Source organism: Lolium perenne, chromosome 6, assembly GCF_019359855.2.
Source record: "Lolium perenne isolate Kyuss_39 chromosome 6, Kyuss_2.0, whole genome shotgun sequence".
Lineage (NCBI taxonomy): Eukaryota > Viridiplantae > Streptophyta > Magnoliopsida > Poales > Poaceae > Lolium > Lolium perenne.
The window spans coordinates 257309987-257326570 of record NC_067249.2 but is presented as its reverse complement, the minus strand read 5'-3'; the positions used below and the strand labels follow the sequence as shown (position 1 = coordinate 257326570).

The 16584-nt window shown below is 46.3% G+C and overlaps 1 protein-coding gene and 1 non-coding gene across 2 annotated transcripts; one reads left to right on the top strand and one right to left on the bottom strand.

Annotated features, from left to right (window-relative positions):
• Nucleotides 1-568: 568 nt before the first annotated feature.
• LOC127310931 (small nucleolar RNA R71) lies at nt 569-674 on the top strand. The gene has a single exon (XR_007857437.1). It is a non-coding gene; the product is annotated as a small nucleolar RNA R71 (small nucleolar RNA).
• Nucleotides 675-9866: 9192 nt separating this feature from the next.
• LOC127305295 (disease resistance protein Pik-2) lies at nt 9867-16115 on the bottom strand. Its single transcript, XM_051335703.2, has 2 exons — nt 15009-16115; nt 9867-12248 (listed from the first exon to the last, which is right to left on the bottom strand). The coding sequence occupies exons 1-2, from the start codon at nt 15989-15991 to the stop codon at nt 10232-10234; spliced, it is 3000 nt and encodes a 999-aa protein (XP_051191663.1). The 5' UTR covers nt 15992-16115; the 3' UTR covers nt 9867-10231.
• Between the last annotated feature and the right edge of the window lie 469 nt (nt 16116-16584).

The following is a 16584-nucleotide window of genomic DNA, read 5'->3' as shown; positions in this document are numbered from 1 at the left end:
CTCTAGTAACAAAATTAGTAAGGATAGTTCTTCTCAAATCCTTTTGCTTAAGAATAAGAGTCTGGGTCTTAGCTATTTGCTCACATTGAGTATTAACCATACTTGAATGCATTTTCAAATGTTTAATAACTCGACCCATATCATCTATTTGTTCATTTAGTTCTAAAAGCATTTTCTCTTGGAAACTGATACAGTTATGAATGTCGTTTTGCCATTTTTCTTGTTCATACTTAAATTGTTGCAAGGCTAAATGGAGTCTATCTTCTAGTTCATATTCACTAGCAAGATCTACGTTATAGTTCTAAATCTGAGCGACAGGAATACCGTGGTTCTTCATGGAATCTTCTGTCCCTCCATATTTTCGTCGTCTAACACGTGTATCCCTCTCTCTCGTTGTGTTGATTCGGGAAGATAGTATTGCTCTTCATTAAGAGATATAACTTCAATTAATTTTCTTCCTTGATCCGCTGAAAGGAACATGAAAACTCCTCCTGCACTTCCATCGAGTACCTGTTTAGAGTTATCATTCAAACCATTATAAAATGTGTGATAAATAACAAACTCGGAATATCCATGATTAGGGACAAAGTTAACAATATCCTTAAATCTCCCCAAAGCTTGGGCAAAACTTTCCCCAATCTTTTGAGTAAAACTTGCTATGTCCTTCCTGGCCTGCATCATCCTTCCGTAAGAAGTAAATTTCTGCAAAAAGAAAGTGACACACTGTTCCCAATTGGTTATATATCGATGTGGCAATGATTGAAACTAGGCAAGAGCCTTGCCCTTTAAAGACCAACGAAAAAGTTTCAACGGAACGAAATCTAGTGATAACTCCTTTTGTTTGAAAGTCCTGCAAAGAGAATCAAATATTGATAAATGCAATCTAGGGTCTTCTCCTTCTTCTCCTGTAAAAGCATGTTGTTGTACTTGGCGGATAAGACCATACCTCAGGAATAACTATAGGAGTTTTGATAACTTGTTTAGATGGAGCACCATATTCCCTCAAAGTACTTTCAGGCTTGGGAGTAATGGTCAAGCTTTCCATCATTGAGTTTAAGTCAATAGTTTTTTACTTCAGAAAGTTCTCTACAAACTCCTGATATCTCTCATCAGGCACGCGCTCCAAATATCCAGGCAAATAAGTTTTCCCGGAGCGAGTTGACCCTCTACACTTACTCGTGTCAAGAAACAGCACTTGGAACTTAGCTCCCCAGCAACGGCGCCGGAAAATAGCTTGATGGCCTGCAAGAACACAGGTTCGTCAGAGCATATATTCGCGGAAGTATTATTCCAGTTTTATGTCGAATCCCAATGAAGGAGTGTAAGCAAGTGCTTATTATGGACGTTTCTGTCGCATCCAAGTTGTCACTAGTCTTGAGTTAATTGACTGCAAGTATTGGAAATGAAAGTGGTGAGTGAGAAATGATTTGCTGGAAAGAGTATTGAGCGTAAACTAGAAAGTAAATAACGTAAATAGAAAGTAACGAAGTTTGTTTGAAGTTTCCTGCTGAAAAGAGATTAGGCGCGGAGAGACTCAGTTCATGGTGATAGTGAGTGTGCCGGATGGAATAATGGTGAATGAAATAAGTATGTGATTATAACCCCTCTTATTGTGATACAAGTAGGCGAGTAACCTCTGCAATAATCAATCTCCTCCATGCCGGGATCAACTGATACTATTGTCTTATCGCCTGTTACCATAGACTCGCGGTCAGTGCGAATGATTACCGTCGTGAGACCAGACCAACGCATTAAGGTTTGTGGTTCCTCGTTATCCTCGAATTGTTTTCGCTTCTCTCTGATATCTCCACTGTCACAAGAAGGCCGCGGAGTCGCTAGACAATAAGTTCTTACCTATGTAGGTCTTTGGATCATGTTGTCTGGGCCCTTCATTAGACAACAAGCATTACGCAAAACAAAGATAATCAAACTCATAAGCAATAATAGGAACAATGCTCACAAGATTACGAAATGGAATTAAGGCACATCACATCTCACCAATCCCTTACATCTCCCACGCCTAAGGGGATTTACTCGCACATGCGAGGATAATAACACAAAGACATATTGATAATAAGGTTAGGGTTCATCTCGATATTACCATAGCAAGCCACAATAAGAATAAGAATCAAATCAAACTCAATCTCAAGTCTCGATGTGAATAGAGTTTACAAAGATGAATCTCTCTCTCTCTATGCAAGGTCTATGATGGGGAGTGATCGAGGTTGAAGAGGAAAATCGCAGTGAAGATCGAAGGACGAGTTCTTCTTCTCCGGATCTCTTCTCTTCTGTTCGTGAGGTGAATGGCGGCTGCTGTGTGTCTCTGATCTGTGTGCCTCCTTTACGAAAGTTGTTCCCTTTGATGAGGCGGAGGCGGCGGATGCTGTACGGTCATGCCGTATGGGCGGCCACGACCGTACCGATGGTCGTTAAAGAGTTATGGAACTCCTATAATGATTCTTTCAAATAGGAAGTTGCTTGATTTCCTCCAAATCTTCACTTAATGCATTGATTTCCTTCCAAAGGTGCTTAATTCCTGAAATCCACATGAAGATACAAGGTTTCTTTGTTTTCAACAAAATCTTGTTTGTTGGAAAGCGAAAACCATTGAAACCAAATCAAAACTCAATGAAAACACCTTAAGGAAACACTATATAAAATGGTCAGTGAGTCGCCATCGTATTCCGATCTGCCACCCAAGTCATTGTCGAGGAGGGTGTAGATTGATTTCGCGTAGCCGCCGGATGCGTTGCTGAGGTTGTCATCGTCGAGGGCGACAGTATCGGTGTTAGATCTAACACTGCCCTCTTCTACGGCACCGGTGAAGCCGACGAAGATATCGATACCGCCGATTGGCACGACCGCGCCGCTGGTGTGTTGAAACTAATCTTGTTATTTAGGTGTGATCTCTTTTAGTTAGACTTAGCCATATGTGTGTGTTAAGTGAGAAGAGATTAGTGAAGGAGAGATGCGGCCTATGTGCTAGAGTCTGGCCGCATGAGTGCATTGCTTTGGCTCGGTCGTATGGATGTTTGGCTAAAGAATAGGTCAGCCAGCTAGCTAGTGGAGAAAATAGAGGAGTGGTGAGGCGTGAGTTTAGTTGAGGCTAACAACCTATGCACGTAATCTGATTGGCTATATAAGAGAAACAAAGAGAAGAGAAAAGGGAAGCCGTGAGGGCTGAAGAAACAATGTAGTTCATGTGTGACGCCAAGTAGAAAATGCCTCTAGGCAAAGCCATTGCTATCCCTCCTTGGTGAGTGTGTGTGCGTGTGTGTTCATGAGAGATTGTGAGAGAGTAGGAGAAGACGAGCTGCACGGTGCAGCTCCAACATGGTGATCTCGCCAGCAGCGGGTTGCCAGATAGAGTCGTCCTTGATGAAGGCTCGACTCCCGAACTGGATGAAGTTGCCGACAGCGATTATCGACCCGATTCTGCTGAGAGTTCTCGCCTTAAACTCAACTATAGACGCCTCGAGCCCCACGGTAGGTGCCAAATATCGTAGGAAAGTCACGGCATGTGCCATCACGTGATGACGAGTTGGGGAAGGAAGTCGTCGAATGCTACTAGGGACGGGATCAGTACACGATGTACCCAGGTTCGGCCCCTCGCTCTGGAGGTAAAGACCTACTCCTTCTTTTGCAATTATTGTTGTATATCGATTACAAGGTTACTTGCCGACGTAGGCTAATCATATAGCGCTAAGGTGAGTTGTCCTATATGTTGGTTCATGTCCTCTATGGGACGTCCTGTGCCTCCTTATAAAGGGGACGGCACAGGGCTTTACAAGGTATAACCCGAGTCGGTACGGGCCTTGGAGTCCTAGTACGAGTCGACCTATGCTACGTGTCTTCTATGGCAAGTCTCCTTGGCGTCTTGGTCGTTGACTCCCTCGAACCGACTTGGCGTGAGCCGGCCCAAGTCTCCTCTTGTGCAAGCCCAACTAGAAAGCGGCCGTAAGTAGGCAACGAGCCTCCCTTGTCGTATGGGCTGTCTTCGCCTTGGGACTACCCATTTGGTATTCCCACGTCACCCACTCACGATGACGGAAGTCCTCAAGCTGAGAATGTGCCGCACACCAGCTCCCTCTCTTGGGCCCCCGCCAGGCTGTGTCGACGCCATCAAGGAGAAAGAAGACAATTTCCTTAGACTTCACGACCTGACGGAGTGAGAGGTTGAGCAAAAAGGGCGATGTCTCGAACAAGGGGACATACCTAAAGGCGCAGTGCCTCCTGGAAAAATGCCTGGGCTTCACGACTGAAGAAGAGGAAGTATCGCAAGAAGCACTGGACCAGGACCTGAAACTCTTCACCAAGCCCCTCGCACCTCAGCATCTCCGGACGGTTGTTGCACTCTTTGCACCTGACGAGATGGAGTTTGACGAGCCAGCCTACGTCGGGTTTCAAGCCTTCGCCCTTCCGGAGGAGATAAGAGACGTACGCCTGATCCAGTTTAGTTAGGTCTACAGTGGTGACTATCTATTATTTTCCATGGATTTAGACATAAGTAGTGTAGCGGTGTGGAATTTTATAGGTTTGAATAATCCCGCTCGGAGGAGTTCCCTTTGTCTTTTTCTCAGTTATTTCAATGTTTCTGTGGTTTGTGCTAGAGAATACAAACTCAGACATGTTGATTCAATGATTGTCTCACAAACCTTTGGGCATGCCTTCGATGGCTTCAACTACATCCCAGCAGAGGGTGACTGACGGGGCATTCTTTTATCTTGGTGCTCAGATTGGTTGCGTGTAACCACGAGGCACAAGGGAAAGTTCTCCATTACTGCTGATGTTTTTTTTTTGTGAATGATGCAAAGATTTGGGTTGTTACCTCCGTCTATGGGCCGCAAGAGGCAGCCGACAAGGAATGATTACTTAAAGAGCTCATCCAGATTGGCTCCTCTATGCAATCACCTTGCGTTATCAATGGAGATTTCAACTTGGTGACTGATCCTCTAACAAAAGTAATGGGCGGGTGAACAGGAGGTGGATGAACAAGTTTTGTCATGCCATCGATGCACTCGCTCTTCAGGACATCATGGACATGCCTTTGCAAGGTTGGAGATTTACTTGGAGTAATGAACAAGAGGAACTGATCATGGCGACCATTTTTTCCTAAGTCCAAACATTTCCGACCATTGGCCTCTGCTTTTGACTTGCTCCTCTGTCCAACCCAAGGTCTTTTCGGTTCAGATTTGAATTTTTTTTGCCAAAAAATTTCGGGTTTTACGGAGGTGGTGCAAAATGCTTGGACGACCGTCCCTGCTTCGGCTGATCTCATTCGTACGCTTGATGCTAAACCGGCCACTATGGCCAAACCTTTGAGAAGATGGGATCAAAGGAAATAAAGTCAGTTTTGGCTCTTGTTTCATATTGCTAATGAGGTTACCATGTGCCTAGATAAAGCTAAGTAATCTAGGAGCCTCTCTGATGGCCAGAGGAGGCTGAGAACTTCCCTCAAAGGGGAGTGTCTTGCTTTTGCATCCCTAGAGTGCACCAGGCTAAGGAAACGCGCTCGCATACGCAAAATTCGAGAAGGCGATGCGAATTCAAAGTATTTTCCTATGAAGGAAAAATAGCCAACGTCGCAAACACTTTATCCCCATCCTCATGGTGCAATGAGAAGGCGGCGACCTCAATTTCTGATACGCTCGCGCTTGCGGAGGACTATTTCTCAGAGGTTTTCAGTACCGTACCAGCCAGACATGACCTGCTTAATTTGAGTTAGATCAACTTACCTTCTTGGTCCGCCACGTAAGCCAGAAACCTAGAGGCCCCTTTGTCTAGAGAGGAAGTAAGAAAATTAATTATGCAGATACCTTCTAACCGTGCTTCGGGACCTCGTGGCTTCTGGAGTCTCTTCTTCAAGCTATGTTGGGAAATCATTGGAGACGATTTGATGGCGGCGCTGAACCATCTTCACAAGTAACAATTCTATAATTTTCAGCGTCTAAACTCGTTGATCTTGTTGCCATAGAAAGAAAACCGGCTGGACATCCAAGAGTATCGTCCTATTAGCCGGATTCATGCTTTCTCTAAGATAGTGACACAAATTTTGGCTTCTCGCGCCCATCATATGCTGACGTCCCTTGTATCCATGGCCCAATGTTCTTTTGCCCAAACTAGGAGCATACACGAAAACTACAATTTTGACTAGCGCATGAGTGCAGAGATTTTGTCCTTCTCCATGTGACACAACAATGTCCCGTTCGTGTTGAGTTGCAATCCAACGCTGCTCCAATGAGTCTCCATTGGACTGTACATACCAAGCCAATCTATGCCAATGATTCCATCATAGCTGCCCAACTTCAGTATCCTGAAATTATCTTGCAATTCAGCTCCTCCATCATACCAAGATAACTTGGGAAGTAATTCAGTAATTTGGAGAATTGCACCTCCAACGAGTTGTTGGTACAATTAATCGTTGCGTGCTTGTAACTAAATAAGAACGGTTTAGATCAATGAAGCAAGATAAACCGCCTGAATCAACTAAAATAGGAAGTCATGCCCTTGTATGTGGAGTTGGAGCTGCATCGTTTTAGTCGTTGACGCTGTATCATTAGCTGCTGATGTGCAAGGTTACTCATCAGTTTCAGTTGTCTCGTCATCCAGATGCTTGCATAAACTCAATCATCTCCTACATGCCATTGAGATGAATTGCATTTTTTGCATTGGCGCTCTCGGCTAGGGTTTTGGGAGGCCCCTCGGCCGGCACACCTAGGGGGGGGGGGGGGGCGTGTGGCCACCTAGGGGGGGCGTGCGGCCACCTAGGGTAGGCGGCGGCCAACCCTGCCCCCCCTCCCCAAAATGCTCCCTTCCTGGCCTCCTATATAAACCGACCCCCCACGTCTCTCAATGCACAATTCGCCCATGTGGTTCTCTCTCTCTCTCCCGTGTGCGGGGTTTTCTCCAAGACCATACGCCGTATGGGTGCACTACCCCCACCGACACGACTACGTCCTAGACGACGGAGCTAGCCCTGTCGGATTGTTGAGTTGTACGCGTGGATACTGGCGGAGGAATCGTCTATTCGATTCTCGGAGCAAGGAAAAGATTAAGTCCTCGCGTCTGGGAGGGATACGCCTAGGTGCGGGGATCACCGCGTTCAGAGTCTTCATGGAGCCTTCCGCATCCTCTCTTTATTGATTGCATCTCCATAGAGAGATCTTGATGGTACGTGTAGGGCAATTTTTTTTGTTTTTCATGCACGAACCCTAACAACATGCACTAGAATTGGTACGGTTAATTGTTGCATGCTTGTCAGTAGTTTAGCACGGTCTTGATCAGTGAAGCAAGAGGAACCGCTTAAATCAACTAAAAATAGGAAGTCATGCCCTTGTACGTGGAATTGGAGCTGCATTGTTTTAGTTGTTCGCACTGCACTGTTGTGTAGAGTTACTCATCAGTTTCGGTTGTCTTGTCATCACGTCATTCAGATGCTTGCACGACATGGAGCTGAATTGCCAATCTACACAAATTGCAAGGAGAAGGGGGCAAGCCGAGCCTACCACCGCACTGAGATGCGAGAGGCCACGGCTAGTCCAGCAGGCAATAGCAGCAGCACCAGACCACCACAAAATCGGGGAGGCCAGAGGGTGGCCGAGCACGACGTGGTCGACGTGGGGTTCCATGAGGTGGTCGTCGGTGTCGATGTAGTGGAGCTGGAGCTCGGGGAGGTCGAGGAAGAGGTGCATGCGAAGTAGAGGAAGTCGTGCTCCACGAGGAGGAGGAGCCAGAGGTGCGGCGGCGTCGGAGCAGTGCCAACAACCAAGCCCAGTGCGGGGCCAGGGTTTCTCGGGCGCGCGCGTAGGGGCGCGGCCGAGCACCACGATGGCGGGGAAACGGAAGAGGAGGAGGTGCGGCGCTGGACTTGACCTAGTGCTATCCTCCGCTGCCGCTTGCCGTGGAGTCCGGCCACGCCGGCAGCCACTGCAGCAGCCGCTCGCCGTGAAGAAGTAAACGCGGCGGCCGCCGCGGAGCCGAGGACGCGCTGGATGGAGCAGAGCCGAGGACGCGTCGGCCGCCGCTGCCGCTCCGTGTGCGCCCGCCTATCCTCGCCGCCGGACGCTCACGGACAAAGGGAAGTGGAATGAAGAAAAACAGATCAGGCGGTCGAAACCAGGAAGAAGAAGAGGAAAAAAACGAACGGAGAAATGACTGGGGACGATACCTGGTCAAGAACTCACGACCTCACCGCTTCACCGCGTGTCTGGGCCCCACCAAGCGACAGTAAACAGAACAGCTACGCGCACCCAAACCCAAAGCACCAGGGAAGGACCAGGCGGTGTCAAAAGAGCCAGAAACTGCAACGCAACCCCGTAACTGCACACAAAGTAATAAAAGAGCACTCAAAACCACGTGCCAGCACGGCAGATATGGATGAAAAAAAATCGAAAAATCTCAGAAAATTCGAGGCTGTTCGCTCTTAGTATAGTAGTTATTAATTGTTGCATACTTGTCACTAATTTAGCACGGTCTTGATCAATGAAGCAAGACGAACCGCCTAAATCAACTAAAAATAGGAAGTCATGCCCTTGTATGTGGAATTGGAGCTGCATCATTTTAGTTGTTCACACTGCACTATCAAGGGCTGCTGCTGTGCAGAGTTACTCATCGGTTTCAGTTGTCATCGTCACGTCATTCAGATGATTGCATAAACTCAATCATCTCCTGCACGACATGGAGCTGAATTGCATTTTTTCCATTTGTGCTCTTGGCTCCACTTATCACAAAAGTAAATAAATTTCCTTAGAGCACCTATAGGCCTTGAGGTTTGTCCACTTGTCATCACTGGTTTGTTTCCGTTGTTTCGAAGAACGTTTCTCTTCAACTGTTCTCGAGATCCACTTAGTAGGAGGGAGTTGCGGTGACGGTTGTGGCAAACCAAAATGTAAAAAGAGTTGGTCGGTTACGAGAACATATCTAGTGCTACCACCCTTTAGATGATACCGTGATACCGTACAAAAAAACGTATTTTTATACGTGCCAAAAAATCATATGAAAAATTGTGAGTGCTCATGAAGCATGTCCCTACAACATCCTAAAATTTCATATCCAAAATCGACATGGACACTGTGCTGTTTACTGCTCCGGCGCTGCTCCGGCGCGGCGGCGGCGGCAGCGGGTGTTCATGGGAGGAGTTTCCCCAATTTTATGCCATTGTGGTTTATTTTTTATTTTTAATGTGGACTGACACGTGGACCCTCTGTCCACATCAGCAAACTACTGCATAGTGTTGCCACCTCAGCGCTGACAATGGGACCCACCTGTCAGATTCCCTGTCAATTCGCGTTCAATTCGTGTTTAGCGCACTCTGTGAAAAACCTCGCAAAATGTGGTAGTTTTTTGTCCCACGAATGTAAAGTGGTGGTGTTCGGTAAATTTCACTATCAAAGTGGTGGTTTTATGCTATTAACTCAGTTTAGCCTAACACTTGGAGATTGATGGTTTGTAAATGTAGAACGATTGATTATTGCTGCAACTTGTCATGATGAACACTCGCAACACCAAAACCTGGAGGCCCTCTAGCTGGTCTATATGCGTCACGGTACATGATCTTGCAGAGAAGCAGTAACACTTTTCAGCTGAAGATCAACTCCATTGTCACCACAGTTGAGAATATCATCAGCTTCTGCAGAACCGATACGATGATGCCCTGGATCGAGTAAATCGCATCTGTACGTGATCCACGGTGGGAACGGCGAGCATACCTTTGACCCGGCCTGTTTATTCCGGTAGCAAACCACCTGCAGATGGCAAGAAGAAGCTGGCTTCAGCCCTCGCATGGCTGCTACGCCACTGGAGGGACACCGAGCGTGCTCTGCTTCACTAGGTACAGAGATTGAACAGTATCGATCAGCACACCAGGATTTAGACACTGACCTGAATCTTTAAATACTTCAGATCCATCAACTACGTATGCTAAATAAGAAGAAAAAACAAGAGGAGAAAAACAGCGCGGCCAAGCGCGCGCTCCCCTTCTAGTTCAGCTTACACGAGGTAAAAATAAACGTGTTGCCTGCACAGTGAAGTACACTAGACCACATCCCGGTCTAGTTTTATTACAAGAAAGCTGTAGCGAAAAGCAAGGAGTCCAGCTTTACGGGGAAAAGAAGCAAAGATACAGGCCACGGCAGCAGGTGGCGTCACCGACAGTTTTGAAGCACACCGGCAGCAGCAACTCCAGCGAAACTCCAAACCCAGCTTAATAATTAACCAGACCAGAGCAGTGTGATCAATCGTAGTATTTCACTCCAACTACATACTGATTGTTGTCCTTGGAGCGCCTATCACTGTCCTCCTTCAGGAGCTCGAGAGCACGGTTTATTGCCGAGTTATTCTTCCAGCCAATGAGCTGCACCTCTTTAAGCTTCTTCAAGTGCTCCACGCCCTCAATGCTCTTTTGGTTGTCATAGAAATTCAGTTCCAGCGTCTCGAGCTTTGTCATGGATCCTTCCTGAAAACTGAAAACACTCGGGAATTCGTTGTGACAGCTGACTCTCATCTCCTTGAGTGCCGGGAAGTTGTGGGCAGTTCGTGCAACCAGTTTGTCACCGCTGTAGAAATGTTCATGCAGACGGATGATCCTCAGGTTGGGCGCCTTGCACAAAACAGCGAATGGTTGGTCACCCTTAAGGCGTCCATAGGACATGCAGAACTCTACAAGATATGAGAGTGACCCGACCCAGTCTGGCAACCTAGAAACCCCGCCATCAAACCGAAGGTATCGCAGGAGCTGCGGCGGCGAGCGGAGGTCCATCAAATAATCTAAATTATTATCGCCATAAACTCTAGTGTCTCCAACATTGAGCCACCGGAGGGCGTTCGTCCTACACAGGGAGGCGGCGAGATGCTTACGGAGTTCCTCACGAATCTCTGAGTCGCCGTTGACGTGCACAACTATCCCTTGCAGTCCTTCTAGATCACCGATCTCTTTGGCGACCTGGATGTTATCTCTGATTACTATGCTATTCACTTCTCGCAGAGCCTTCATCCGTGATATTCCACTTGGCGGCTGCCACATTGACAACCACGTGTCCTTGGTGGAGAAGAGCAGGCGCTCAAGCTTCTCTAGATTTGTCACTGTTTTCGGTAGATACCGCAGGTACGTATCACGTGCATCAAGCATCTGCAAGTGCTCTAGATCACCCACACTTGAAGGAATCTTACGTATATCTGTACCCCTAATGCTCAAAAACTTTAGGAGGTACATCCGGCATATATCCCGAAGATGCTTGTTTCTTAGGCCACTGCAGCCTTCCAGATCAAGTACCCTTAGCAGAGTGAACTCGTCTAGTCGATCAAGCAGCTTGTGCCCTTCCAGCTCAAACATGCTGAATGATCGGACGTGTTTCAAGTTCATCCCCTCCATTACATCCCTCCTACCATGTCGTCTCGCTGCCATTTTCTTGTGTGGTGTAGATAAATCCTTGGCTCCATGTTCTACACCATGGATCGAAAGGCGGCGAATCTTATCGTAAGACATCCCTCCATATTGACCACCTACCAGGCTAACAAAGTTTGCCTCCAAGGATTTGGACACCATGACCTCTAGTATCATGTCATGAACCCTGCACGTCTCCACCCCCCCATCTCGAAAGTTGCTTACAAACGGGGCTGGATCAATCATGTTCCTACTCATTAGATCCTTGTAGTAGCCTTCTGCTACCTCCAACAATGTCAAACCCCTCTTCTCTTCCACCAGTCCTTCAGCGATCCATCTATGCAAGAGCCGATCCTTGAAGACCACGTAATCTTCAGGGAAAATACTAAGATACATCATGCAGAGCTTGAGGTGATGAGGTAGGTGGTTGTAGCTGAGTGTGACTATCTGCCTCATCCCCTCCAGGGTAGGGTTGTTCTCCATCTCAGAACCAATTGATCTGAAAATTCTTTCCCATATATCTTTACTGTCCGGCGATTGGTAGCTCGCCAAAAGGCTGGCAATGCTAACAATGGCCATTGGCAGCCCAGCACATTTCTTTAAGATTTTTCCCATTTCAGCTTTGAGCTCCTTGGGGCAAGAGGCATCCTTGAACCCAAATGCTCTACTAAGGAACAACTTTTCGGAGTCCTTTTCATCAAGGGGCTCGATCTGATGTATGCAATCACTACCAGGGCTGCATGTTTTAGCCACAGTTTCTATCTGAGTGGTCACTATGATTCTACTCCCATTGTTGTTTCTTGGAAACTTGGATTGGATCACTTCCCAGGCTGGTATGCTCCATACATCGTCGATCATGATGAGGTACCTGGTTTCATTATAAGCATATATATAGTTAGAAGGAGCTTTATGCGCAAATTCCTAAGGTAGACAATGTTTACATGTTATATTAAAAAAAATCCAAACATTATTAACCAGCTGGGATTCTTTGCCTTGGAAAAAAAAAGTAACGCTATTTAACCAATCAGATTCGTGTCGCTCATATGGTTGTTTTATCTTTAATGCGACTCTTGAATGAGCACGCAGCTGTGATGTCACGACGACACTAGATTATTATGTCCAAATACAGCAAGATATTTTTTGGCAAAGGGCGGTTTACTAAACTCAAAAGTATGTACCATACAAACATGCAAGATAGATTTCCTTCCTCTCATGTGTTTTATTTTTATTTTTGGGTAATGAACAATATGTTAATATAAAAATCATACCAGATACATACGACTACTGCATCGACTACAAATCAAGATCTAGGAGATATATCGAGAATACGTACATCCATATTTATAATTATTGGCATTTGGTTTGGATTCAATTTGGAAATGAAAAAAGATGACACATGGCACCTAAATGTCATGCCATAGTGATCAACAATATGCAACACTAACAATGTGATTGAACACTTGGCGTGAGAAAGATTTTGCAATAGGTGCGCCTCTAAAAAGCGAATGATGTACATGGCCCACAATCCTCAAATTGTCCGTTGTCCAACAAACTTTGAGAATGAAATGCGCAAACATAGATGGCCAGGATGCATAAGTAGTGTCACATCTAGGTTACCGCGGAATATCGATCCAACAATATACTAATTGACATGATTCTATTTACGGATAACAAGCTCTGAAAGTCTATAGCACTGAAACTTATAGTCTCGGCATTCGAGCAACTTTCAGGTCTCAAATTGATTTCTATAAGTGAATTTTTCTATTTCAGTGAAGCCGAAGATGCCGCTGCTCAAAACATGGAATTGTTCTACTGTGAGCAAAGGTAGTTTTTAGTTAGTTATTTAGGTATTCCAATTGATTATCGGAGGGTGATGAATGTTGTATGGATAGATCTTGAGGAGCTCCTTGAAAATAGATTGAATAGCTGGAAAGGAAAACAACTCTCTATTGATGGAAGATTAGTTCTTATAAAATGCTATGAAACATGTTATTGTATATGTAATCATTGGAGCATATTAGCTGGAAGATTGGAATTTTTATCTAGATTTTTTTTGGCAAGGTGACAGTGAGAGGAAAACATAACGACAGGAAAAATAATATGTGCTTTGTCGGCCAAAAGATCAGGGTGTTCTTCGTATTGAAGTTCTTCACGCAAACATAGCCCTACATAGAAAATAGATTTTTATGCTTCTAATAGAGGATGGGGTATGGCCGAACCTTTTGACTTGAAAGTACTTAGGCTCAATTGCTCTCTCCCAGGTATATTGCAAACCGTGGGACTTGCATTTTTGGGAAGGTTTAATGGCGAGGAAGAAGCACATCTTCCACTTCACATCATTTATATTAACGATGGCTCAGAGTTTAAGTTCTAGAAGGACAAGTTTCTAGGCAATACCACCCGGAGAACAATCCAGCTCTACAGAATACAGCGTGTAACAAAAGCAATACTATCGTTGAGGTGTTGGAAATTTCCAACTGAATTTCACTAGGCATGATTTAGGTGGAGCACGACTATCGGCATGGAATGAAGAATTCCACAATAACCTACACACGTATGACAAATTCTCTACGGATCCCATGTACAGAGTACTTGTGCATTTTCATAGGTTGGTTAACATTAATAAGGAAATCTGAAAAATGAAGGTACCTCGCAAAATATAGATCTCTGTGTGATACCTATGCAAAGTTGTTATCCTATAAAGGGATAGCCTAAGCTCAACTCGCAAGGAAGGGTCCGTGTTGCTACTGTCATCATGAAAAAACTATTGAACATTTGAATTTGTATCCGATACAATAGTGTCACAAATATTTCTCCACTAGTTCCATGTTATTGATCGCAAGTTCAAAATCCATATTATGTTTTGAGTGATTGCATTATTGCGGCTGTTATGGCCTTGTACGTATGGATGGTGGGATAGCATTCAGATCGGCTCTCCACCACCTTAACCGCTATGCAAGTACGTATGTTTGATTGTCGAGAATATTAATAATCATTCTTAAAAAAAAGAAAAAATATTCTGCAGTTTAGATCCCGAGTGTGCCAAGTTCGAACTTGCGTGCGTGAATATGGTAGTGTGAATACGCGTCGGTCAAATCTGAGAAAAGAACCGCAAGAAAACGCGGGCGAGTGTCATATATAGTTTAAAATAGCGGGCTATTGCGTTTAGCGGTGCCATTTTCAGCAGCTATGGAAGGCAGCTATAGCGGGCTAATCCATTTAGCGCTTTTCCCAAAAGGGAAATTTCAGTCATATCTTGCCATAAAAGGGGGAAATGTGTGACTCAAACATCATTCGAGCTATAACTCATTCAACTATTCAACGCAAACAAGTATTCAACTATTTTTTAGACGGAAGGCACTGACGTGCCCAGCTTTAAATTAATAAATCCCAAACCAGGCCACCAAACCACAAGGAACTATTCAACTCGCCAATTTAGTCGAATCAAATTGAATATACATTCGGAAAACTGAAAAGGAGAAGATAAGAGAAATTCAGAAAACAGAATTTAGCGGCGAAATGAGAGAATAATTAGGGGCTAAATATATGACTCTATAGCAGGCTATTGGGTTTTCTCGTTTAGCCACTAAATAATACTCCCAAAAGGCTAAATTGTGTTTATTCGTACCTCTTGTCCATAAGTTTCTCCTCGATCGTGGAAGTGAGGCCATCGAGATCCATTTTGTCGATATCACAGGGAGCGAGGGAGTACTCTTCCTTGATGCCTTTCTCCTTGTCGGGCTTCACCTTGACGATCTGGTGCAGCACGCGTTTGAGCAAGCCCTGAAGGTCCTTCCTGCCGAAGGTCTGGGACACGGACACTTGCGCCTGGCGATCGAACATCGCCTCCAGCTGCCGGCACACCTCCATGGCTAGCGTAGTCTTGCCGAGGCCCCCGAAACCCACTACGGAGAACACCTTGCGCTCCTTGTTATCGTCCATCTTCTCGACCTTGGCAGCCAAGAGCTTAGCTTGCTCGCTGATGCCGACGAACTGGTCAGGGTCGTTGGCAGCACGGAGCGCGTGCTTCGTCGCTCTGGGCGCGGGGGCGAGAGAAGAGGAGCGGGACAGCGCCTCTCGGCTGAGGCCGTACCGCGCATGGCGCTCGCTGATGACGACGGCACGGGCGCGGAGGTCCCGGAGCTCATCAGCCAGTCGGCGGCGAGAGAAGAGCGTGGTGAGCAGCCGTCTGGACCAGACGAAGAAGCGGTCGTTGGGTCGACACCGGACGCGGAAGATGTAGAGATGGATGCAGTCCTCGGCATCGTAGGCCAGCTCCCGGACCTGCTTCATCCACTCCCGGACGAAGTGGTCCACGGAGCCGGCGTCGGCGTCGGACTGCATGCGGAGGACGGCGTTCATGGTGGCCAGCTCGTCCCTCAGCTCCGCCACCTGGCCGCCGACGCTGCGGAGTATCCGGTACTCCTCGCCCACCAGCTGCCCCAGCATAGACACAAGCTGCGCCGCGCCCTCCATTCTCCCTCTCTCTCTGATCTCTCCCTCAATTCTTTTTTTTTTTAAAGTAGTCTGGACACGGGATGAGATGCGCTTGGACACGGAATGAGAGAGAGAAGAAGATGAAATAGAGTGGGCCTGACAACTTTTAGACATGTATTCAGGAGGGAAAAGGATCAGATTCTCCCGGAGGATAACTCCTCGCGATCCTCCGGTTCCTCAGTAGGGCGAGTGTCCATTGGGAGATGCTCTGAGGCCGTGAGCATTGGGAGCATGCCTATGATACTCCCACTGTATATATAACGACGAAAAAAGCATCAGTATGGATGGAAAATTATGCAGGTATTGAGTACGTACTCGCCGCCAACTGTTCAGCTAAAATGTCACACTCACGATCGATGCAGTCTAGCTCAGCGCTACCGTCTCGCGGTGACCGCTGTAAAAGCGACTTGTCCAGTGCATCCAATAACCCAATTATTGGTCTCCCAACATAACAGATGGACCAGTAGAAACCCAGAGCGACGCCGACGAGCAGCACCCAGCCACGACGCAAATTGCCTCATTTGGTGGACATGCATCAGTATCAATCGACGATTCAGTGGAGCGTCCCAAGTTTCAACAATGGCGAATGATACAATGGTGGACAGGCATCAGTATCAATCGACGATTCAGTGCTGGATTTGGTGGCTCTGCATCATGCATATTCTATCTCACTCTGCTTAACTACTCCCTCCATCTCGGTTTATTGG

What these genes read in the sequence shown, in the direction of transcription:
- LOC127305295 (XM_051335703.2), bottom strand. Translation starts at nt 15,991, where the DNA reads ATGTCTAAAAGTTGTCAGGCCCACTCTATTTCATCTTCTTCTCTCTCT. An exon ending in GAGAAACTTATGGACAAGAG is followed by an intron (nt 12,249 to 15,008) that starts GTACGAATAAAC and finishes TAATGAAACCAG; the next exon opens with GTACCTCATCATGATCGACG.